At 48.4% G+C, this 25,331-nt stretch overlaps 1 protein-coding gene across 1 annotated transcript; it reads left to right on the top strand.

Annotated features, from left to right (window-relative positions):
- The first annotated feature begins 3,234 nt into the window (after positions 1–3,234).
- On the top strand, positions 3,235–6,318 carry LOC144139169 (uncharacterized). Its single transcript, XM_077671603.1, has 3 exons — positions 3,235–3,311; positions 4,954–5,550; positions 6,160–6,318. The coding sequence occupies exons 1-2, from the start codon at positions 3,300–3,302 to the stop codon at positions 5,545–5,547; spliced, it is 606 nt and encodes a 201-aa protein (XP_077527729.1). The 5' UTR covers positions 3,235–3,299; the 3' UTR covers positions 5,548–5,550; positions 6,160–6,318.
- The last annotated feature ends 19,013 nt before the right edge of the window (positions 6,319–25,331 follow it).

Here is a 25,331-nt window from a genome sequence, read left to right as displayed (position 1 = left end):
TTGGGATTCGAAACTGGAACTACCGTCAAACTACGGTAGTCGCTCTGCCAACAAAGCGAAGCTATAATGCCAGTAACATATGTGCGTTTTTTTCTTGTTGGAGACAGTTTTGCTAGGTTCCGGTAATGCACAGAACGACCGACCGTCTGTAATGTCAGGAAGCACGCCACATCGTTATTCCACTCAAGCATTATTAACTAGTCGGCACATCAAACCGTACACAAGAGCCAAGCCCAGCTCTTCCCTGCCACTCTTACCAGCAACAAGCTCTGCAGCAATGCAGAAGCTGTGCAATAAAAAATTGCGATGAAACATTTACTTCCTACATACAAAGTGTCCGAACTGCTAGCGTTCGAGGTACTGGGATAAGGATTCCCACGTCATGTTTAGCACAAGTTACGTGTTCTCAAATATGTTGCGCTCACTGAAAATCGCATAAAGCACACCAATTACCCAGAGTCTTGCTGCCCGTCGGGGAGTTTGTCCATAAAAATGTTTTTTTATAAAAGCTTAACACCGGTACCGCAAAAGTTCGCCCCTGTGACGTTACACGAACTGGCTACTGGCCCTTAAAGATTGCCACCAAACTAAGGTTACCAGAGACAGCTAAGGGTTGTCTGGAGTGTTTGGAATCAAAATTCCTTCAAAAAATGTTTTGCAACAACGAAACTTCCACCTCCACGCTCCACCCGAACTCTGTTGATTTGCTGCGAAGAACTACGTTTAGAAGGACTTGTTGGTGGGCGAGTTGGTACATCTTTAAAGTAATGTAAAAACTGCGCGAATTTAGTCGACCACGAAGAGGAAGACACACAAGGACTGCGCCCGTCCTTATATTTGAATTTGGATTTGAATTTGAACTCTCTATTATTTCCAACGGTGTAAAATACATTCAAGTTAGTATACAGACAAGGGTCTGCATACTGTATACAAGGATCTGTATTTTAAGTTGTGTTGCTTCTTTTTTGTGGTCGTCTGAATTCGTGCAGTTTTTATTTTAAGTTGAATAATTACGGATTCTCTGTGAGATTCAGTGAATTGCTCAATTCGCGCAGTTTTTGTTTTACGTTGAACGATTACGGTTTCTCTCTGACGTTCAGAGAATTTTCTGAAGAGCTTTTTAGGCTGCTCGAGCAGCGGAGGAGAGGAACGGTTGGAGGTCAGTAGGAGAGGCCTTCGTCCTCCAGTGAACATGAGTAGGCTGCTGCTGCTGGGGATGATGAGGATAATTATGATGATGATGATGCAGTGATACTGCAGGTATTACGAAATGCGATCGCGCACCGCTAGTAACATGGCTACCAAATCTTTGGGAACTTGACCGTAAGAGCCAGGTCTTGGTTGGGTGCCTCAAGAAATGTTGCTTGCTCTTGTGATTATTTCATCGGTGCCTACTCCACCGAAAATAAGCGCAAGAGGAGAGAAATATAAACAGCGTTGGGAACATTTTAGCGAACGTGAAAACGTATCTGTCGAGGCGTTCAACGGCATCACCTGTAATAGAGCACGTTCGCAAAAACACATTCATTAGTACGCGATTTTGAGAACGTTCAGAATGAATCAAATGTACCTACATGAGAACCAGTACTCGTCAGTTTGAAGCACTTATCAAAGTATTGACTCCCCTCTTCTTCACCAAACAAACTTTTTAGGTTGTTTTAGCTCGCGTGAATTGGTGAAGAGTAAATTTGTATTCGGGTGTGTTGTTGCAGGTGACGATACAGTTTTTATAGCTTAGCGGGAATTGCTACTAAGCTAACGGCGGTAGGATCTTCCCTCCTGTAACAAGACGAAGTGTTTTACTGCAGCAGAGGGAGTGGTTTGTTTGCAGAATTTTGGTCTTTTGGGCAGAAAATTAGCAACGATAAACGAAGTAGACAAGCCATTTTGCCTAAAAGTGACAGCGATACACCTAGTTAAGGCGATTTTCGTTTTATTGGTCGCAGCTATCTGGGGCCGCAAGTGTCTCAAAGCATTTTTCTGGATCAGAGGTAAAATATACGGATTAACTCCTTTTTGTACTATGCCATTAAACAAGCGAGTTTGCTATCGCAGCGAACAGCTTACCTTTCTCCAGTGCATTAAACACCATCTCACTCGCTGCAGTAAGATTTCTACCTACTGAAATTAGTTATTCGTAATTTCCCCGGTGCAAAACTGACTGACATCTGACCGCGAATTGTAATGAAGTTGTTATCGCCGTATTAGAGAATAAGCACTAAATGAGAATGCGCCCTACACAGCAGGCATTACGTCGCCCACGTTTCTGAAGGCTTGGTAAAAAGCATCAATCACGATCTTAAGATAATGGAAACAACAAAAAAGACAGCGACGCTGTGAGAAATAAATACCTGGAAAACGCCAAAGTAATTTTTGCCTCATGATAGCTAATACTCTAGAGTTTTGGTGGCACGCTCGCCACTACATCTTTCTCGAGCAGGAAAAAAAAACAACCAGAATTAAAATCACAGGCTTCCAGGGGCTTGGCCGGAAAACGCAGCGGTCGTTAATCTCGTTTTTTTTTTTTTTTCATCTGGGGTCGTAAAACCGTAATACGATTCGATAAACCCACAAAATACGGTTCGTCCTGGAATCGGAAGTCGAATATCCTACGCCTTCGCTTGCGCCGAACTGGCGTTCCATCCGCGTCTCGATCATTTCTCTCTATACAAAATAATGTAAAACAGGGGGAGAGAAGGTTGTAGTATTGTGGGCGGGAGTGTAAACGCCGTTTGCTTTGCCGCACACTCAATAAACGTCGTTCGCGTAATAGAACACCCTTAGACGCGGTCCGTTTAACGGCACACCGAATACCGGCTACTACAACTGCTGCACACTTTCCAGACGTCATCCGCGTAATGGAACACCCTTACACCCGGTCGGTTTAACGGCACACCGAGTACCGGCTACTGGAACCCCCGTGGTGCCTCGAGGCGGTCCACGGATCGGACAGCCAAATAAAAGGAGTGCATATATAACTGCCCGGCTTGTCTGCACTCTCCCTTTTCGGCCCTACCCGAGTCCTTGATGAAGACGGTACGCCGGTGAAAGTGCACAACGGAGTGAATGCATACGCGGTGCTTCGGGCACGCCCCTCGAAACGGCGACCGGCGCGATGCCCCGGTCAGATCATTGGCTGCCGGCGGCGCCACCGTTGTAACGCCGCTTCTCTTTCTTTTAAAGGGTCAGGGCGCGTCCCTCCTTGTGTATAAAAGCCGGCGGCTGCGGGTTGTGGACAAGCACTCTCGGTCTCTCAGTCTTTCGAGTAACACAGCTACCGACAACTCCCCAGCACCACCATGAACGCTCTCGTGAGTATCGAACCCTGGACAAACGGGCGGTGGGCGTCGGTCGCTAAGCAACGAAGTGGAGTACGCTGGAGAACGGGTATTACGAAGTTCGCGGAGAATGGATATAGCTTCAATATGGCCTTTTTTTTATTTGTTGAGATGGAGTCTCAAAATAACAGCGCTTAGTGGTAACCCCAGTTTCTAGTGGCTTCGCAATACAAATATTTTTGTATCACGGGCCTCATTAAAACTGGAACCAGCGGTGCTGTTTCAGTGAGATGAAAAGTATTGTAACGAACTTCAGGCTTAGTTCATATCTTTTAATCCATGACACCGTATTTAGTGGGCTGTTCTGTGTTTAAATCACATGATAACGTAATTGGCAAGGAAAAAAGCGGTTAATCACAGTGTGTAAAAAATAGTTGAAATCAATTACCAGTCGTAGTAGAGACATAAATAATGGCGCACCCCCTAAAGGGAGACTTTGAATTAGTTGTGAGATTATTTGGTCTGATAAGAGGGTGGTGTAGTACCTTTATAACGAGAAGCTAGTCACGTGAGGGACGTGGAGATATCGCAGGGCCTAGCTTAAAGGGCCGTGAAACACTCTTTTGTTAAGCCAACACGTTTTTAGAACACGGATAATAAAGGCACTCAGTGGCTCTTTAAGTTGGCCGCGAAAGTCTTGAGCCAAATGTTTCCTCCCGAAGACCTAGGATTAGTTTTAAGTACCTTTCGCTCTTCCCTGCGATGTTCACCTTAAATCGAGAGGTTGCTTGCTCACTTGTGCGTTCTCACAGCGTCAGTAAAATTGCCACTGACAGACTTGTTCCACAATAATCTCCGCAGTAAAAGTGCGCAGTAATCAATATAATACCAATCGCCACAAAATAGAGCCAAATTTCGGTAAAACGTCCTTCTGCAGTCAGCAATCCCGAAGTACAGTCCTGTGAAAGTGCTTGATGTAGCTTTCACAACGTTTTCACGCACGAAGTAAATTCATGGGACGTTAAATAAGCACGTTCTGGGGCCCGTTGGGAGGCAGTGCTGGACCCAGCAGACATAATCGTTTTAAGGAGTACAGAACCTTTTGCTGTTTCTGTATGACTCAAACAATTCTTTATTTAATGAAGGCGACTTGTGAAACAAAGCACCCTTGGCATCATGCAAGTAACTATTTTCTTGAATTATTTTAAATACCATGCAATATTCCAGAAAGTTAGGCCCCGAATTCTCTGTCATATGTTGACAGTAAATTTCTAGTACTTTCACTGGTGCAGTAAAAGACGGGGGATGTACGTATTTGTTGCAAGGAGTAAACCATACGCAGCGTTGTGTACGTAGCGCTGCCTATGGGTATAACTGGCAGAGCTTTCACACCTAGAAGCAAATGGGAGACTCTTGTAAGTTATCAACCGAAACAAGTGGATGCATTTCTCCAGCAAATATTCGATTAGCGCCTCGCAACGGATTTGATTACGCATTGACATTGACAGGAAGGGATTTTTAACATCTTACACGAAGCTCTATTTACAAATCTTAAATTTGTCAGTGTCAACGGTAGTCTGAGTTGCAGCTTGGAAGCCGATACAGATGATAAAATCTTCGCTACAGAAACTGTTTTTCTTAGTTTCCTCGGCGTTCTTCTTCCGTTTCCCCGCAGATCGCTCTCCTCGGTCTTGTCTCCGCCGCTTCCGCCGGCTTCGTCGGTGGCTACAGCGGCTACGGCGGCTACGGCGGCTACGGAGGCTACGGAGGCCTCGGCTATGGAGGCTACGGTGGCTATGGTGGCGGTGTAGCCGTCGCTGCCGCTCCCGCTGTTGCCGTCGCCCGCCCTGTCGCTGTTGCCGTCGCCCGCCCTGTCGCTGTCGCCGCCCCCGTCGCCGTCGCTCGCCCCGCGGTCGTGGCTGCCGCTCCCGCCTACGGCCTCGGCTACGGCGCTGGCTTCGGCTACGGTCACGGTCTCGGATACGGCGCTGGTCTCGGCTACGGCGCTGGTCTCGGCTACGGAGGCGGCTTCGCTGTCGCCGCTCCCGCTGTCGCCGTCGCCCGCCCCGTCGCTGTCGCTGCCCCTGTGGCTGTGGCCCGCCCCGTCGCTGTTGCTGCTCCTGCTGTTGCCGTGGCTGCTCCCGCCGTCGCTTACGGCGCTGGCTACGGCTATGGCCACGGTCTCGGCTACGGAGCTGGTCTCGGCTACGGTGTCGGTCTCGGATACGGAGGCTACGGAGGCTATGGTCTTGGCTTCAAGAAGTACTAGAAGGTGAGAACTGGACCGCAGAGGACTGTCTTGACACCTTATGTCGAAAATCACGGGCAAAGGTTCTCTATAATGTGCCGTTCCTTTAAAGGGATGCGAAAATCGAAAGCACTCAACAGTGAAATATATACAGCTACGGAAGTAGACTAACCATATGAATGTAAAGAGCTCTGTTGTTCTCTTAAATAGCATATAGAGTAATTTCTTCGTGCATGCTGGCTAATTCAAGGCACAGACTCCTGCATACCATCTTACATTGAAAGCGATTCCAAATGGCTTAACAATTAATGAAGGGTATTAGGGCTTCAAACTTTGGTCATAATGTACAACTTAAAAGATGCGTCCTCAGTGACGTATATTTTTTTACCCTTGCAGCAAGAGCCTCGAAATACTGGATGCTTTGGCACTAAATATTAGAAACAGTAAACGGGTTTAGATGATTACACTCGGTAAAAACATTTTCCCAGTATTCGAATTCGTTTAGGTTAAATATAACAAGTTGTGGGGTGACAACTTGAGATAAAAGACTAACAGTTTCCCCTTAAATAACTTTTTTCTCTCCCATTACGCACATCCTCACGTACCATGTTTTTTTCTTGCGTTTTCTTCCAGATTTCAAAGTATTCCGGTGCCATGCGATCACATCTTCCCCAGTCAAGATCTGCCATGGATTTTATTGCCAAAAAGTTGCACATCACTTGTCACGAGAGACCATCAGAGTGCTGAAAATAAATCGTTGGGGTTTTGAAGGCGTTTTCCCAAAAAACAAAACCGAATGTCTCTGTCGAATCTTCCCACAATTTCCACCAGCTTCACCGACCCTCTCTACTTGAGCAAGGTTGAAGTCGCTAGAGCTACTTCTAGTTCTTCTGTGGCTCTCTGACAAGTATTCTAGAAATACTAAGCCGGGAGGAAGAATAAAGGTAAAGGAAAGGAAGGAATGTCAACCAGGCTGTGGCCCAGTTTGCTATCCTACAGGTGGAAAGGGGAACAATGGAAAAAAATGGTCTAAACAGTAAAAGATGGGGGAAGGTAAGGACAGAGCCTAAAGAGGTGTGGCCAGCGTTACGACACTATAGGTGATAGAGTTCACTGACTTCATAGAGAGCAGCCTTTTGTGCTACAGTCTTCTGTGCAAGTTCGTTGTTTTTTGGAAGCACAGAAGCGCTTTTGTACCCTTGTGCGTAGATGACGGTGAAGGCCAGTGGCCCAGAATTCTCTCCTCAGAGAACGGCCGCCGAGAATCGAGCTTCCGTAAAGTTGAAGAGAGTTGCCTTCTTGCCGATGAAAAACGTGGACATTCGCATAGAAGATGACGTATTGCCTCCAGCAACGTCCGAAACATCTACATGAGATTTCTTTCCCGCCTGAATCCTGCGGTTTGCGGGCCTTGGGAATGACTTCGCTGCACTGCGTCCATTCATCTGCATATAGTTATTCAGATAACACATATAACACTGTCAACGCCACGGTAAGCCCAGACATGGTACCGTTAAGCAGCTGAGATATACAGCATTGTTCGTAAAGCATTGAAGGTTATTCCACCCATTAGTTATATTCGACCAGAACGTGCGCTCAGATAACAATTCAAGATAAAGCATTTGCATACAAAGAACATACATTACCGTTCAAATTCCATTCCCACGTTCTTTTCAATGGTGGTTCTACATGCAACTTAAACGGGAGCAAACAATAATCACCCGCACAACCATTGGTCGTGCTTGAGCACGAACGAAATTAAGCGCCTTCCGTGCACTGATGATTTCCTTCTACCTAGGCGGGGTGCCTCACGATGTTGTAGGGGTTAATGTTGGGTTTCACAATTCGTCAAGTTCTCTCGGTAGGTCCGCATTTAGATTTTAAACGAGATTGCGTGCTCACCGCTAGCACTGGGAAGTAGTTTTGTCTTGACTTGTATTATTTAACTTTAGTACACAAAATGACCTACTTCATGAATGCATGAGAGACGTTGTTTAATCTAGCGTTGCGCCCCCATCTACAGTGTCTAGACATACAGACCGTTATCATGAAGTATTAAGCTAGGTCCGCGTTAATCGCCGACGAACTCGTCGAGCTCTGATAGCCATTTATGTAATTCTTCCTGGAGATTCGGCGCACGGCAGATAAATCAGGGAACTAATTTATTACATTTACGTGTTTATTAAGGCGAAAGCCGCATGTGGCCTATTTTGTTAAACTCCGGTGTGCGGCGTGCCTACGTTGGTTACAAAACTTTCTCACACACCAAGTCAAGGATCAGAAGTGCCGTACAAAGCCTACATCCGATTCACACATTGCCATTTGGCTGCGACGTCCACAAAACTATCGAAGGAGCACAATGACTTTCGTTTCTCGCTTTAAATGTGTGTGATCGACTCTGTAGTATTGACGCAACTGCACCGGTAAATCGTGAGCGCACGCAGAAGTATTCCTTAGAACAACTGAGAGAACACAGGAATGCTACACGACAAGCAAACACGTGGGAACTCGTCCTATTTAAACCGACGACCACAGCTACTCCCACTAGGATTACACCAAAGAAACGCCATGGAAGTTTACGGCTCGCCCGACCGCTGGCAGATGATTAATTAAGGCAACACGAGCCTGAACATAAATGTTGCCAGTGCCACCACAATGCAGGACTTAGGGAACGAATTGCGGAATCTGTTAAGCATTCATTAATTGAAGATGATGTAGACAAAGAAGGGCAATCACGAGCTATTCTCATCATCAAAAGGAACAAGTGAATAAAGACCGCACCTGAACATTGCACTCGCGTCCACGTCGCGTTCGTCATTATACGCTGTCGTAAAATATGACGGTAAGAAACAAGCGGCCCTTACGGCCTGTTGTGTTTAGTTAAGCCGTCAATGTGCTGAAGGTTCAAACAATGCTGTGTTCAGCCTTCAGTTTGTCGCCGCACTGTGACGCATCACAGCATCTCAACGCCTGCCGGATGCAATGCTCCGACGTGGATCCCGCTCATACCAACTACCTGCCAAACGACCATGGCCTTCACCTCGCCAAACGCCAGATGACCGGCACTATGTGGACCCACTTCAGAGATCGCGAGTTATACTTGTTGGGTGTCACAACAAATCGGGCTGTGCGCTCGACACCTTTGAATATAAGTGCGGAAATCGATATGTCCCAATTGACCCAGAAAAAAACAGGATGAACTTCACATGATTTGGTCCAGCCGTTGCGATGGGAAAGGGAGAGCAGACTCGGCGGCACCTTTCCCGCCAAGTAGGCACGTCTACCGCGGGCGGTTTGAACTAGTCGCGAGTCAACCCCGCCATCGGCACGTCGCCAGGTGCAGCGAATTTGTGTCGGGCACTCTGGCCCAACCCACACACGCATACAAAAATTAGATGTTAAAGTCAGACCCGTGTGAGTTTTGCCCGGGCTCTCAACGGAAATAAACTTAACGACGCGCAGCGCCACTGTACTGTCTTTTCCTTGCGGCGGGACCCCTCTTGGGCTTCTCGCGTAGTACCCTGTTTTCGTCTTTGTGTTTATATTTTATTTTGCAGGCTGGCGGTGGCGGCGAGGGATATGGTTGCGCAATGTTTGCAGCATGTGGAACAGTGACGGCAGCGTCTCTTTGCAGCTAATTTTAGAGACGATAGTCTTTCTTTGGCTACTCGAGCGTGGCAATGTTGGCCGTCTGTATGTCTGTGTGTCTGTCGTAAAGATATTTTATTATTGCGACTTATATCACGCCCCGCTGTATACATGGGAGCTTCCTGCCCCACACGTTTTTTTCTTGCAGTACTTGCAGCGATAGTTCCGGTTGCAAAAACCCTTGTTAGTGTCGATGTAATCAGAATGGTCATTCAAACTCTCTGGCCTACTTAAAGCTTGCACTATCACTAGGTCGCCCGCTGAGTGCGTGCAGCAGGCAGCCATAGCTGGACTTACAAATACTCGTCAGAGCAACACTTTTTCACTGACGTCCACGTTACGAATCCGCATACTGCGCACACCTCGCATTTTGGGCCTTTTATACCGTGGTGACTGCTCTTTCCTTTCTTTTGTTCCAACTCATCCTCCGTAAATTTGTCCCGTTTCCTCCTCCCGTGCAAAAGAAGAACACCAAAAAGAACACAACACCACGTTATTCATACAATGATTATTGTTTTTCTGCTCCAATAATGCTATTGAATGGCAGTGGTCATGTTCTACAGGGTGTCAGTGGAGTAATTTTGAAGTGGCCAAAAGATGGCTCACCAATCAGTCACTCGGAAGGAGTACTTGCCTAGCAGGTGTTGCGAAGAGCTACCGATGATGACGCAACATTACGCAGCTGTACCACTTCGCATGATGCAACATTGCATTAACCGTAACTGAGGCTATTGGTTGTATGTAGCCGATACGGCTGGACGAAACATCGAGTCCTACTACATTTATTCCCTACAGCGTCCATGCAGGCTTGGTTTCACCTCGCAAGACAGATGAAAACTTATTCTCACCAAGAAAGGAAGTTTCTACACAATATTGAAATCAAATGCAAACAACGATCATCGGAGAAGGAAACACATGCTGACGAAAGTTCAGCGACACGATGTGCCTCGAGAGTGCTAAAATATTTGGCAACTTTGTTCCCCTGTTCATGGCTACCATTGTCTAAATAAGCATTGATGGAGTTTATTTGCACTGCACCAAACGGTAACGATGGTATTTAACGATGATAACGATGATATCTGTGTAACGGTGATATTTACCACCTTGCATAATGGGAAGCTGGGACGAATTTATATACATACTCGGAGGCGGCATGCGAACTTGGCACAGAAATGGAGGAGCAAATACGTGTTCCACCCTCCAAACTCTTCCCCCGTGCCCTTCCACTCGTACTTCCCACTCCACACTCGTACTTCCCACTCCAGTTTATCGGGCCCGTAGCCCCCGCCCACGTTTTCAATGAGTTGCTGTTGTCACCCCTTATGAGACATCGTGAACTTATAGCAGATCAGGCTTGTAGAAGCACAGTTATGGCAGTGAATGGCCCGAGGCCCCGTTTCATCTGGCGGGCTGGTACGTGCATACGATTGCACTCCACGCGTGCGCTGGAACTAAGATTCCGTAGCTACAGGTGTACTGCGTACACACGAGGGCACCAGTGCGAGCTAAGTGAGTGAGAGAGCACGCGGCATCACACAGACCATTTAAAGTGCATTTATTGAATGATTCTTAAAATGTTTTCAAAGGAGGTGTTGTTTCGTGCGGCAAAAATGTCTCCACGGGCTGAAAGTATCAGTGCTTGCATAACTCAGTACTTAGTGGCCCTTATCGATGGCCCTGACAATTATGCTTCTGCGCGTGCTTCTGACATGGCATTATTTATATGGACAGAGCAGCGCACAACGATTAAAACGTGGCCCCACCTTCCAGCTAATACGGTAACCGCACGTCACGAAAGGTAAAAATTAAAAAAAATTGGCTTCAATCCATGCTGTGAAGGTGCTTCGAAAGCAAAGCTTTGAACGACACCAACAACAATTGCCCGTGCGACGTCACTTGAATTCACACACGTTGTTCTAGAAAGAGTGAAACCACAGGTTCTCCCAGCCGTTACCTGCAATTCGCGGGGGCGGCATCCCGAACGCAGCGGCAGTGTCGGGCACGGCCGGGCAAGAGGATGCCGCCGCTAGCCCGGCCGTGAGTCGGGAGAGGATGATGATGATGATAGTTGGGTTTTATTGGCGCAAGGCCGACTATGGGCAAAGAGCGCCAAAGAAGATGTTACTGAGTTGTGATGAGACCGTACATACTAAAACATGTGACTAAAAGTAAAAGTGATGCAAAACAAAAGACAATGGAGATGGCTGGTGTATAGGGCCAGGATGATTACACGTGATATGACAAGAGCTGCAGAAAGTTCACCTCAGCTAAAAACTTAAAAACACGCCGACTAGAAAACATGGGAGTCGGGAGAGGAGACATCCGGATACAGGCAGCATGCACGACGGCACGCACACGAACGAGACGACACATGTAAATCTGTGATTGCCTGCTCAGTGGACCTACCCGATGTAATCGCCACGATTAAAAAAAACTAGTGCCCTTCCACTCTGTCAAGAAGGATGACCTGCAAAGCTGGACGCAACCCACGGAGTGCACGAAACAAAACACATTTGTGGCAATTTGCGATGGAGAATATTTAATAGCCAATTCGCTGAATGAACCTCTGACGGATCCAAGCTTTCTTCTTGCAGATGAACATGGAACTGCCTGTGTCCTCCCCCCGCCTTCTTCGTAAGCCTCTTACTGTTTGTGTAAGGTCGGGTTCAGACTGTTGCCGAAACTATAGTAATAACTGTGAAGAATGACGTCATTTCTCGTCTCATCCAACCGAACGGCGTGACACGGCATTATTTACGTCCATAGATCATGACACGGGTTTTGCATCGGTAATCTGAACATAGCCTAACACACAAACCCAATCCGCTCTACCGCTGAGGACTCCGGAGAGGTCCTATTGGGCCGTTTAACGCCAGCGTTTAAATCTCGCACCAGAACAGCGAATCAGTACGAGGATGAAACCTATATCTGCGCGTGCACGCCTCCCCTCCTCGCTCCAACTACTCTCCAATAAAAACGTGCCCACGCATAAACCGGCGACCGCTCATGTGCGCGTGCTTAGAAGTAACACACGCCATCGAAAATATCCCCCGAAAGCCCTCTAAAGAAGTGATATTGGCTCACGCCGGCATTCCAAGCGGGCAATTTGCTGTTCATCCTGGAGGGATTCGCCGCTACTCCTCGAGCTGAACTTGAGGTGGCATTGGGGTGCCAGCAGCTTTCCGTTGTTTTTCCACCAAGTCGCGCTTGTGTTCGGGCCAATGTTTCGATTCTTGATCTTCTTCCTCGAAACGAACGGCATGCATCCTTTCCATAACAGTTTAAAACCTGGAAGCCTTTGAACTCTATCCCCCCGTGCAAACATGTGGCTGCCTGTTTTCCTTCCCCCTTGTATGCATCTTACTGTGCGTGAAGCACTCAGTACTGTGCGTGAAGCACCCGAAGCACTCAGTTGAGGAGGACAGCCGACTAACCGCATTCAGCCATGTAAGTTCGGCATCTAAATACCAGCACAACCGGCATTTCCGTGGTAGCAGCATGAAGCCTAGCTTAACGTGACACCCCCTTTTTCTACCCGCAAACCATGCAAGTATAAACCGACAAACGGCGATGGCGTATACTTAGGCGTGAAAGACACAGGCGAAAATGACGGTCGGGAGGCCTTCCAAGCGGAAAGCAAAATATGCGCTCAAGCCAGTGTTCCTACTGGGAAGTTTCTCTTATACTGGGAGGGATTCGGAGCTACTTGGCGAAGTGAATTTGAGTGGAAACGGCCACGGCCGGTTTCGGTCGTTTAAGGGGGCAGCCATGTGGCAGCCGTTACCTGGGCTTCGGGGGAGCGGATTCTATGTCCGCGTAACCGAGTGAGCGAACGGAGCAGCGACGAAACAAAGAAAACAGAGAGGAGTGTCTAGCGAAGGGTGAAGTGGAGTACGACACGTGCGGTTATGGAGTAATCTTTCTCACTGCCTTTCCCTCACACGTTTCATGTGTCGTCACCAAGAAGCGCCCTCCCCCTGACACTTTCCCCAGATGCTGTTCCATTCTCCGCTTATCCATACCACGTGACGTTTGCGCGGGAGGTTCAAACACGATGTGCAACATGCTGGCGGGTGGCGGTGCACTGCGAGGTAGCAGCAGAGTAGCGCACGCCGCCGTACATCCGCTTATCACGCGAACACGTCCTGAAACGCAGCAGAGATGCCCCGTGACCGAGAAGACTGCAGCTCGCGCTGCGCACACATTTTATATTAGGGAGTGTAGCAGCCGACTGTACATTTTTTTGCGCCCATCCGTGATTCTTTTTATTTTTCGCAATCATCGTATAACCGCATACAACCGCTACCTGCCGACTGCGCAACTGCCAAAGGGGCATCGGTGGAGGCAAGGGGGAAATAACTGTGAAAGTAGTGCCAGCGGTGGTGAGGAGGAGCCCCAGAGCGGCGCCGAGTAAATCGATGACACGGGAATGAAAACTGGGGGGGGGGGGGTTAGACATATACTGCCTTGCAGTAAACCACAAGCGAAGCTCAGTGCATTTCTGGCGAGAGCACGAACACACGCTGCTCTGACACCGGGCCAGTCGACGAGCTATATACATCGCCGGCGTGCAGGTCATTCCGGCAACGTGGAACGAGGCGCGCGAGCCAGAAAGCACCACGTGCCTCGCAACCGTTCTAGACGTACACGAACGAAACGCTTAGAGCGCAGAACGCAACGCAGCCAGTACGTACATTTTCCGCACGTGCTGTCCCGGTCCCGGTCCGCGCAATTAATGACATCGCATCCGCATTGGTGGTTAGGCCACGACAAGTTTGACGCACGGCGCACGGAGCGCAATATACCTGGCGAATGACAGCACACCAGTGTTAGGGGAGTTTCCCAGGAAAAACGAGACGCGCACCGCAGGAAACGCACCACAGGTGACGAAAGACATACAACTTGGACCGGTGGAGCTGACCACAGCGAACGAAATGCAAAGCGCACGGAACGCAACCAACCCAGCACACACGCAGGAAACCTCAATTTGCGACATCCTCCGCTCCCGGAGCTGCTTTCTGGACTTGACCAGCGAATGTCACAACCGCAGGAATCAGCCTTTCCACAAGGAACTAATAACCCAGCGCACGCGGTTCAACCCTGTAGGAACGTACCAGCTCTCCGGCACCCGCTGCTCCATCCCGAGTCGAGCAAACAAACGACATTACACTCGTGCAGGTAGGTTTGTCAACGAGCAATGACAAGGGCAGCGCTTCTCGCGCACGTCCGAGCCGGAATATACATCACCGGCACCCGCTTCTCCGATCGAGACTCACTCGACAAACCCCATTTCGTAAAAGAGGACGTAACCGCGAGCAAGCGGACTCGGGACGAACGGAACGCTTTCGAGCCAGCTTGTACGGGAGAGAGAGCGATTTTAGAATTCTGGAAACAACGGGCAAAAGACGAGAGCTTGAGCAACGACACGGACATGGCAAGAACGGCAACTAATGAGCCCGATCCAGACGAAGGCATCGAACGCCCTACCGATGAAGTGACGCTTACGACCCAAGGAATGTGGGCCGAACGGACGAGACGAACTACTCCCGCTTCCACACCACAACGGTTTAACTTTTGAAGCAACAACGGCGAGAGCGAGGAATGATTTTGACCGATCCGCCCCGCCACCCTACGAAAACGCCACGCTACTGCACGCTAAACGAAAAGCCAACCGGCTCCCGCACGATACGCACCGCACACCTCAATCGAAGCAACATCCTCAAAGCGCCGAACTATGCCATCCCTGCACACCGCAGCTCGCAAGCGGACAAAACAGAGTCTACGCTCCCAAATGCATCAAGCACGCAACGAGCTACAGGAACACGATCGCCGACGGTAGCGGCGCGACTAACGCAACGCCGTAAACGCTGCGAAGTTCAGGTCCCATGGCTAATACATTGTAAGAATTATTTCCAAAACTTTACAATCTTTGAACTACAACAAATACCAACGAAAATTAAGTTCACCGGTCGTTCTATATAAAAACAAAAAATAAACAAAGAGCCCTTTACAACTTTATCGCAAAATAAATAAAAAAGAAGCTCCGCGAGCGACACTGGCCGAAACCCCCTGCCACTTTGTAACGGCCACACCCACTGATTTTTTTCCCTTTCACATTCACCGTAAGTGCGCAGTAGCGGCCTCGCCCGGTGGTATTCCGTTAAGAGAACCGCGTGAACTGCAATAACCGAGTTGTACGCTCCGTCTGGGTTCGGGCTCTGTTGACAATGGCCATCCTCACCAGGATGCGAAGCAGTTCGAAATTTGGTTGCCCCGAAGGGCATCGGCTGGGGTTAGCGGAACTTCTCCCAAGCGCACACCCCATTGCAAGAGCCGGGTGCCAGGCAGGGGGACGCTTGTACCCGATTTTACCGGTGGGTATCCGGCGGTGGGATTCGAACCAACCACCTCCCGAAGCCGAGACGGGCACCCTACCCGATAGTCCACGGCTGCGGTGATCGACCTTGCAGATGGAATGGTTATCTTTCGGCCCGAGGTTAATCTTTATCTTCGTAAGGCAGAGGCATCGCCCCAGATGGGAAGGATTATCAGGATACAAAATGAAGACTAAGACGCAAGTGTCTGTCTCGTGTCCATTTCGGCAGGCGTGTTGCAATGTTCCCTTCTACACAGATATGTAAAGCGTTGGTCGTTTTCGGGCAAAACCTGATTGTACCCGCTTTTTACACCCCGAACAAGATTCAGGAGAATCGCGTCCATTCGGCAAGAAAGAAAGCCGATTTCTCACCGAATGGACGTCTTAAGGTTTCTCACCGAATGAACATTTTCAGGATAGTTATCTCCCCACTCGTGCACTGTTGGTCCGCCATTCTCAATCGGTACTTTCGTGAAGCAAGCCCCACAAACACAGGTTCCGAACTTACTGCGTTCGGCATGAACGCTCACCACCTCAGAATGGCAAATGCTGCGCTCGCATTGTAGTGATGATATAATAGGAAGCTGTGATATCGACAGAACTTTCTCCAGGTGAGATACGTTTAACGATCGGACAGGTCTCGAATTGAGACAGACATGTGGTGCATGCAGATGATAATGTATCTAAACAAGGATGTGTAAAAAATAATGACCAGCTTTTTGTAAATAAAATGCTTCGTTTCTTAAGAGTTTTCAGCTCTCTTTACTGTCGTCGTTACTCAACAATTTCCAAACAAAATACAAATTCACATTTCTGAGGGCATTTTCCAGAAACGTCTGATGTCCCCCCGATTACTAGTTTGAAGCAAACACCAATTGTTGAGCGGTGGACATAAGAAGCTTATGATACCTTCTGAAATAAACTAAGTGTATTACTTTGTATGCTTCTAGATTTGAGCCGACTTCTGTTTTTTGGCTAATGTGTGGGTTGCTTGGCATAAAGGCCTCCTAAGGTTTTGTGCCAGTGATAGGTAGGTGCGTGGTTGATTTTGAGGTCTTTTTGGGTGCAGGCCACACAATGTGCTTTAGAGAAAAACAATTGCACAATACGTACGTGGCCCTGAGTACATTTCTGGAGTGCACGCCGGATGTTGAGGTGCCCCAAAAAGTAATCGGAGCACTTCTTCGTGAAATTAGAATAATTTCTGTTTTATGAGGCTGCCAGGATGAATAGAATATGTGCGGCCAGATTTCATTTTAGAATGGCATTCTTGAGAAGTCACTCAGGGATGGCTGGGTAGGCATATGGCGGATAAATCCCCTCATAAACTCCTACCCGTGATCCGTTTACTTTTTGAGGCACCTGTACGTGGCAAAGTGTTCGAGCGAAGCCTCCGTCGTGCAATAAATTGCGTGTATTTAAAGGCACACTGACACCAATTCTTGGGATCACGGGGGTTTACGCAATCCAAGGACTGCGCGTTGACATCTGCACACATTTTTATGTTATTTTGTTTTCCTCAAGGGTCCCTCCGAAGGGACATTATTTAAGAGGTGCGCACAAAAGTGTTTGGGAAGTTCAAAGGGCGATGTGTAAAAAATAGTGAAACCAACAAAACAACTGTCTGGGTAAAGGCAGACCAAAAATGCTAGAATACAGCCAAAATGTTACAAAGCACAGGCTGAATTCTCAGCGCGGTTGGGGAAGATACAACCTTGCTGACCGAAATCATTAGCAGACACAAGTTACGAGCAGTTTGAAAAAGCCATTCACGATCAGCTCTGGAATTCTTTATACAGTATATAATACGGTTGTAAGCTTTAGAAAACCAGGACAAAAAACTATCAACAAAAATGATCATTCGGCTCGAGAAGGGTTGCTTGCGACTTTTTGAATGCTTCGGTATTTTTGGTGTTAAAAATGTTATCCGGTAAAGCGTTCCAGTCTTTCGCAGATCCAATGAAGAATGTATGAGCAAACGCCTGCTAGTTTTAGGGCGAGGGTGCAAAACCTGCTTGGAGTTGCTACTACGGTAGTAGAAGAATGGAAACACTGTAAGGCCCGGTTATCTACCTGTGTTTTGCCTTAAAAGGACACTGAAGTGTTTTGCAAACATTGCGAGATTACTAACGCCAATTGTAGTCCTCAGTCCCTACGACATGTTTCGGGCACTGTTGGTTCGTTTACGCAAATTTATTTAGTGGAAAAATCAAATTGAAAATTCTGTCCTCCTCTCTGCATACTCGCGCATTTTCTATGGCGTTTTCGTGGGAAGTCAGGAAAAAACGAGTGGGCATGACTACGCTACAGCCCGGCTCGTTGACGTCCGGCAGAGTCCGTCGGCTTAGCGTTTATTCCGCCGGCCGATGACGGGTCGTCACAATTCGTTCGCTCAGTTGAAACCAAGCCACTACACGCTTGCGAATGGAAGAATGTGCCTTTCTTTAGTATGTTAGTTTGTACACTGCATCAAGCTCCAAGGTCAGGTCGCTCTACACGAGCGCTATACAAGCGCACAGCGACGCTTCGCTGACTGGTAGGCTAGTACGAAAATCGAAGGCCAATTGAAGGCGGGAGAAGAGTCAGCGAAGTTACTATAGGTACTAAGCAGTGTTGCGCACGTTCTACTAAAACAGGGACGAAAGCTCGTTCCTCGTTCTTTCCCAATTTTTAAACGAGTTTTAGTTACAAGTTCGTTTACCGCGAAAGGAACGCTGTCCAGTTCCATTTCGAACATTTTAAGGTGTCGTTACATTTACGTTACATTTATATTTTTAAATTAAATTATCGTGTTGTATTTCTGAGGCGACATAAAGTGAGAAAGTTAAAACTTACATCGACCTCCGTATATTATAGGAATATGAACACCGCCGGCAGGAGTTTTTCTAGAGATAAAAAGAATCCAAATAGACGCTCCTAGACGATTTCTTTTCCGGAAGTACCGGACAAGCTCCTGACATAGACGGCGATTTTGGTGCTCAATTTTGCTGCTCGTCTATTATAGGTGCAACAGATACTACTTCCTACTTAGTTCTTACAAATGCCTATTAGGTTACTGCGCTTCAGATAGGCAAATCGAAAGTTACTCATATGCATTGCATTAGAAACCGCGTCGAAAAGAACCATACATAGGCCTTTATTGAAGGTGGATTTATTATTACAATTTATTTAAAATACATTACAGGCCCCTTTGCAGGGTAATATAGTAAGGGGGTTACAAAATGGAGCTTTGCGGATCATAGCACAAATTTGCGAGTAACAAAGCACAGCATAACAAGTAATGACTAAGATGTTCGCAATCCAAGTTTAGGTCGGAAGATGGAACAAGAAAAAGAAAAACAAAAGACAACAGCGCAGTTACAGGCGAAATATACGCCAACGATTACAAATTATGCCGAGCACAATCAGGGTAGTAGATAAAGGAAACAACCAAATGTAGCCAAGTATGTGGACGCGACGCACGAATCAGTTGCGGTCAACCTAATACCCCTGTCACTCGGGCACTTTCAATCGCGATTGAAGTGAATCGCGATCGAGTTTTCGAGCGCGCTCGACGTACTGCCGCTGCTACACGGCACGTTTCAATCGCGATTGAGAAGTTGCACGGGTTGCACTCGTGTTCGCGAGATGCCGCTAACCATGTACTTGCGGCCGGCGTCTGGTAACTTCGCGCGGTCGTAGGTATACGTATCTATGTAAATATTACCTCAGGCTTATTTGGGTCAAGTTATTTGACAGAATTTGCGGCGTTAGTTGAAGTTGTCACATTCTGTGCCATTACTGAGCGGGGACGAGAGTATCGCCGCTTTCGTTCGACGCGCTTGGAAGCCTCTATCGCGCTTGAGAAACCAGGATTGAGTTCCAGCGGGATCGAGCTCGATCGCGATTGAAACTGCCGTGTAGTAGGTGCCCGATCCGGATTGAGCTCGATCAAGATCGGCTCAATCGCGATTGAAAGTGCCCGTGTGACAGGGGTATAAGATAGCCAAGTATGTGGATTCTCCACACGAAGCAGTTGCGTTGGTTAGAAATACGCACAAGGGGAAAGCACAGGAAATAACACGGAGCCTAATCACACGCGTAAAAACATTTACACTCCACAAAATATAGTCTGGTACAAAGTGCGACACCCTAAAGTAAAAGAAACAACCACAAATAAATAAAAAGTAAATGTGAAAACAAGAAAACGCGCCGTGGTACAGAAACGACATATTGTGTGGTTCTTCAAGCAGAAAAAAAGTCGAGTACATAAAACAAAGTTACAGAATATGGCAGAAAAAAACAAATTGTAGAAAGAATAAAGAAATGTGGAAACAATTGGTGGGAAAAAAATGCCCGAATGCATAGTCGCATCTAAGTAGAGTCCCTTTGAACTCAGCAAGAGTTGCATCTTCATTTTGGAGTCAGACAGGCAAACCCGTTTTTTCGTCAACAGTTTGTTGGTGATGTTGAATAGCAATTCCACGGAACCGATTGAGGGTACTGACGTGTTGTACTTGAAGAAAAGTTGGTTCAGTCCCTCGAAGGTCTTCATCTGCGACAGCGGGTAGTCAACTGCTACCAGCAGGTAACGCGACAGCTCATCCTGTGCCTCGGTTGGAAGGGTTTGCTTCTCAATTAAAAATAAATGCTCGGGAGCGGACGATGTGGCAAAATCTGCGCTGGATGGCCTGGTCTCCGCAGCCACCTCTGTTTTTATGTCGTCGTCGCCTCGTCTCGCATAGAACTGTCTGGGATTAATGATAGCTTAAACCTTGCGATTAAGCAACGGGCGACAACGAGTTCGCACTATCCTTTGATGTGTCTAAACCTGCAATCCCGAACAATTCCCGGTGACCCGGTGGCCCTTCGAATGACCTCACACCGAGAGCAACTACCTCGACAACAACGCAACCGCGGCTCGCGCGCACTAATACGATAATTACCCCTGACAATATACGGTGGTTTCACGAGGTACCTGCTGCGCAGCTCGGAATTAGAAACCTTCCCCTGCAGGGAACAATTCTATTGGCCAGATGTGCATCCTGGCCTCCCCTGACAAACGATGAAAGGTGAAAAGAAGTTTCGTGGCTGCGCTATTCACCCGCCGAACGCCACGTAAGCTCAACCGGAATGAAAGCAAGCCCAAGCTGAGGCCCGCTGCGTGGTTATTCTTCTGCCTTTGACCTTCGAGGGAGCACGTTCCGCTGAAGGGCGGGGAAATTGCCCAGCTTATAGGAAGAGAAACAAAGTAGCGAATTTGGATTTTTGTACTCGAGCTTTGGCATCAAAAACAGACAATTCCGAGCGATGTAACGTTGCCAGAAGGAACGCAGTTCCTGCCGTTCCTTCAAAAACTTAACGAGTTACCGTTACAGTTCCACCGACCCTTAATGAAACGGTGATGTTCCTCCGTTCCTCCAAAAAGGAACTAGTTTAGGAACGCCGTTCTTTGGAACGCCGTTTCGTACAACACTGGTACTAGGGAAATAAAATCAACAGAAACGTCTACGGTGCAGCGTAAAACTGGGGCACAGAAAGCACTTTTTTGCGCTGGTTGAGAAAGTAGAGCGGTCAGCAGCAGGGCCGCACATCAGCGAACACTTTTCCGTCGAAGAAATGCAATTGCTAGACGTGAGATATTGTTGCAATTTGGGGGACGCTCGCAGCACGAGCGCTGTACAACCAATAGTCCTCAAAGCTGCTTGAAATGCTAAATCTAAACAAAAATATAAACTGGTTATACGATTATATACTTTATATTTCCAACACTCGCCACCGCTGGCGCGTGCGCTAGTGGTCTGAAGCGCTGGATATGTTATTTTGCAAGTGGATAGTTGGAATACCCGAGGTTACATCTTTATTTTTTGTAAGTTGATTGCTTAGTTTTCGGCCGATGTTTTCTACACTGAATTCACCATTTTTGGGCCGCAACGTTCGTTGCTCCACGGGCGCGTTCGCTGAACGCGCGCTGACTGACGCTGACGCGCTAGCGAGTTCTCGTTGACATTTTGTTGCCATAAGTACCGACTGATGCAGGCAGTGGGCACAGGCCGGAATCAGCAGACCCTTGGCCTAGTGCGAACACGCTTTTTACGCTGCATGCATGGGTGAGGCAAGCTCTGAATATGACTCCCCTACCGAGCTGGTATGGACCCCAGCCCACACGGGCGTGGGAGGGAACGAGGCAGCACACAGAGCCGCTCGAGAGCTCACCTTCCGAGCGGGTCCTAGCCTTGAACCCTTCCACGGAGCCCTGTCAGCTCGAGATCGGCTCCTTTCCTTTCATGAGATTACGTCTCATTACCGCCTCTCCCGCCGTCTACTGCCCCCTGCACACCCGGCACTCTCTCACACCGAAGAACGCCTATGGCGCTTAGTGCAAACGTACACCCTTCCTTGCCTGTCCCGCCTGCACCGCTTGTACCCCGGTCTGTACCCTTCACCCCACTGCCCCGCTTGTTGGGTGGTCCAAACCATGGATCACCTCCTCTGGCAATACCCCCACAACCCATTCCCCCCATATCGAGACGGTGAGCACTGGGCGAGGGCGTTGGGCAGCTCGGATTCGGCGGTGCAAGATGCCATCGTCGCCCGGGCTGCCAAATTCACCGGGGACCTTCCTCCCTCGGTCACCACTCTTCCCCAGAATTAGTCCTTGCGGCAATAAAAGTTTTGTCTCTCTCTCTCTCTGCGGTGACGCAAAGGGCGTTCATTCACTGCGTACGCGTCGGCTAGTGAGTGCTACGGTTCCATGTGGTTTGGTGGACTTATCTGACCAATTTACAGCCGACAATAGGACAGAATCCTGTTGCGACGATTATTGTGATATCGTGAAAGCCAATCCAACGGTAACGTCGGATGCGTTTTTTAGTGTGATAAATTGCCCTACGGCATAACAGGAGGTTCATACGTAAAACATTGCACCAGTTGCACTCAGAAAGCCAAGAAGAGACCGGTACTGGGGTCCTCATATCCAACGCTTAAGATCGTGGGGTCTCCCAGGATGGAGCCCTGTGCCTCGGAGGTGTTGGATTATGGCGTTTCTAAGACCTGAACAATTCCACAACAGGTGTTCAACGTCAGCTTCGGGCGCAGCAGACACACAGAAGGGGCAGGTGTCCGCAAACGGGGCATGGTATCGCGCAGGCCAAGCGTGGGTAACTGCTGGGGATAACGCCACCCCAACTCGAAGATTCTGCAGCAAGACCTCCTCCCAGCGAGCGAGCCCACTGGGGAGGTCAATTTCACGCGGTGGAAGTGAAGCATGCGTGGCGCGGCGGAGGTTCTCTTTTCCACCAACAGTTCCTCTAGGGTAGATACTCGAAGTAGTGGTAGTGGCCGTGGAAGGTCTCTCCGGTGGCAGCGCGATCTGCCACTGTGTGGGCAGGAAGCGTGTCTCCGCGAATCTATGAAACGCGGAGAGGGCATGGATAAGTGTCCATAATCTTGTGAATGCGTGCGGCCAGGCTTGTACAATGCGCAACGCGACGCAAATACCGAATAGCTGCCGTTGAGTCCGTGTAAAGTTCCAGCTTGTCCTCAGTAGTCAAAGTCAATGCAAGCGCCTGCAGGCCATCCCTAAGGGCAGTACGTTCTGCTAGCAGGCTTTGGAGTGCACGGAGGACTCGTACCCGCAGCTTTGATTTAGGGCAGGGTAGGAGGGACACGTCAAGGCCGTGGTGACGAAGCAGTCGTATGCCCCGGCGTCCACAAAAGCCTGGTCAACCAGTGGTTCCGTCCCAGGCGCCCAGTCAGGGACATGAAAGACGGCATCTGGAGGCTGGTGAAGGCCAGAGGTACGGGCGTGTAGCCTTATCAGAGGCTTGTTGTTCGTCACCTGATGAAACAGTCAGGGTGGCCTTGCGGCGGAAAAGGCTGGCATCGTATTCGGCGGCTGGCCCATGTACGCGGCGAGAGCTGCTGACTCTGGAACCAGTCCACGTTTCAGCAGGCGTGCGGAACGACGCTGATGAATGCGTTCATCAAGCGTGTTTAGCTGGGCTTCTGCTTGGAGCTGTGGAATTGGTGTTGGGCGGGGGAGTCCAGTAATAGTGCGCATGGTGGCCCTGTTAATAGCCTCCAGCTGGTCCCAGTCCTCTTGCGTCATGTGCTGGAACTGTGCCTGGTACACGAGCCTTGGCTGTAGTACAAAACGCCTAGGAGACGGGCCATCGTCCAGCAGGCCCCGCCAGACTTCTGGGAGATGCGGCGAACAAGGTGGAGCAGTTGTCCGGCTTTCTGTGGGGCAGATCGTATACACTGAGCGGCCGACCTTGAGGCCGATATCTCTAAGCCCAGAACCCGAAGGTGTCCGACAATTGGAATGGCGGTACCATTCACTTGTAGGACGATGGGCGATACTGCAAGGGAGCGACAGCACCAAGCGTTCGCAACTGTAAGTGCAGCAGTCTTCTCTTGAGAGACGGTGAGGCCCACATACTCACACCATTTCTGGCAGCCTGTTAACGATTGCTGGAGGCACTCGGCTTGTCTTGCCAGGTCTGAATGGACTGTCCATACAGTAATATCATCCGCGTACATGAGGAAATGCAGGTCTTGAATAGTGGCCAGGTGCCAGGGTAGCGGAAATCAGACGATGCAAAAGGTAACGGAGAGAGGACAGACGCCAAGCATGTTGTTTCACAGAACCGAAACCGAAACATGTTTGAATGCTAATATTGGACACCGTCCAATCACGTAGCACCTTTACCCGACGTCACTGCGGTTATTTGGTGCAGCCGCCGGAAACCGCGCATGGTAGTTTTGCTTCTTCCAGACTTTATAAAATAAATGAATTATTGTTGGGTTTAACGAGACGACGCAACGCGGGCGATGAGGCGCGCCGCAGTGTAATGCTCCGGAATTATTTTGACCACCTGGAGATCTTTAACGTGTGCCGAAATCTCGTATACAGGGCGTTTTTGCCTTTTGCCTCCATCAGAAAAGCCGCCGCCGCGGCCGATGAATCGAACCCGCGACCTCGTGCTCAGCAGAACAACGCCTTAGCTACTAAGCCACCGCGGCGGGTGCTTTATAAAATAAATAGCACCTTATCGTCAGGATAAACGATATAATAGAAAAATTCACTTGAGTGTCCGTTTATATGTGTCTTACGCTTCGGGGGGCCTTGGGCATGATGCTTATTTATCATAATGTTGATGTGTTCGATTAAGATATGTAACATAGATTAATATATAACTCACATAATCATAAAATATACCATAGGTCAGATGCACACTTTGGGGAGTTCTTGCAGTACATTGCTGAGGGTCAGAGACCTGCCCCAATGGGCGACCTGCAGCAATAAACGAGGAGAGGGTGCGATCAGGAAGATGGCCAAATAGAGCAGTTTTAAACGGATCACTAAACACCTGCTACTTCCGGCTAAAAATATCTTGAAGGCATGTTTGACAGGTTCGAAAACATATATCGTAATTTTTTATCCTACACTAAATCTTTACGGCCTCAAATGAATATTAACGATTCACTATGTACGCACTTTATTGCTTCGTTTATTTTCAGCGATTGTAGAATATTAAAAGTTCAATAAATAATTTAAGACCAAGTGTTGACCTCATATTTCATAAAAAAAGTCAGAAAGCATACAGAACGAGATCGATTAGCTTAAAAAACACCAAAAAAGAAGCTCCGCGAGCGACACTGGCCGAAACCCCCTGCCACTTTGTAACGGCCACACCCATTTTTTTCCTTTCACATTCACCGTAAGTGCGCAGCAGCGGCCTCGCCCGGTGGTATTCCGTTAAGAGAACCGCGTGAACTGCATTAACCGAGTTCTACG

This window comes from Haemaphysalis longicornis, unplaced genomic scaffold (assembly GCF_048455015.1).
Source record: "Haemaphysalis longicornis isolate Haplotype H1 unplaced genomic scaffold, Haemaphysalis longicornis Haplotype H1 scaffold_5, whole genome shotgun sequence".
Classification (NCBI taxonomy): domain Eukaryota; kingdom Metazoa; phylum Arthropoda; class Arachnida; order Ixodida; family Ixodidae; genus Haemaphysalis; species Haemaphysalis longicornis.
This window is presented reverse-complemented; position numbering and strand designations above follow the sequence as displayed.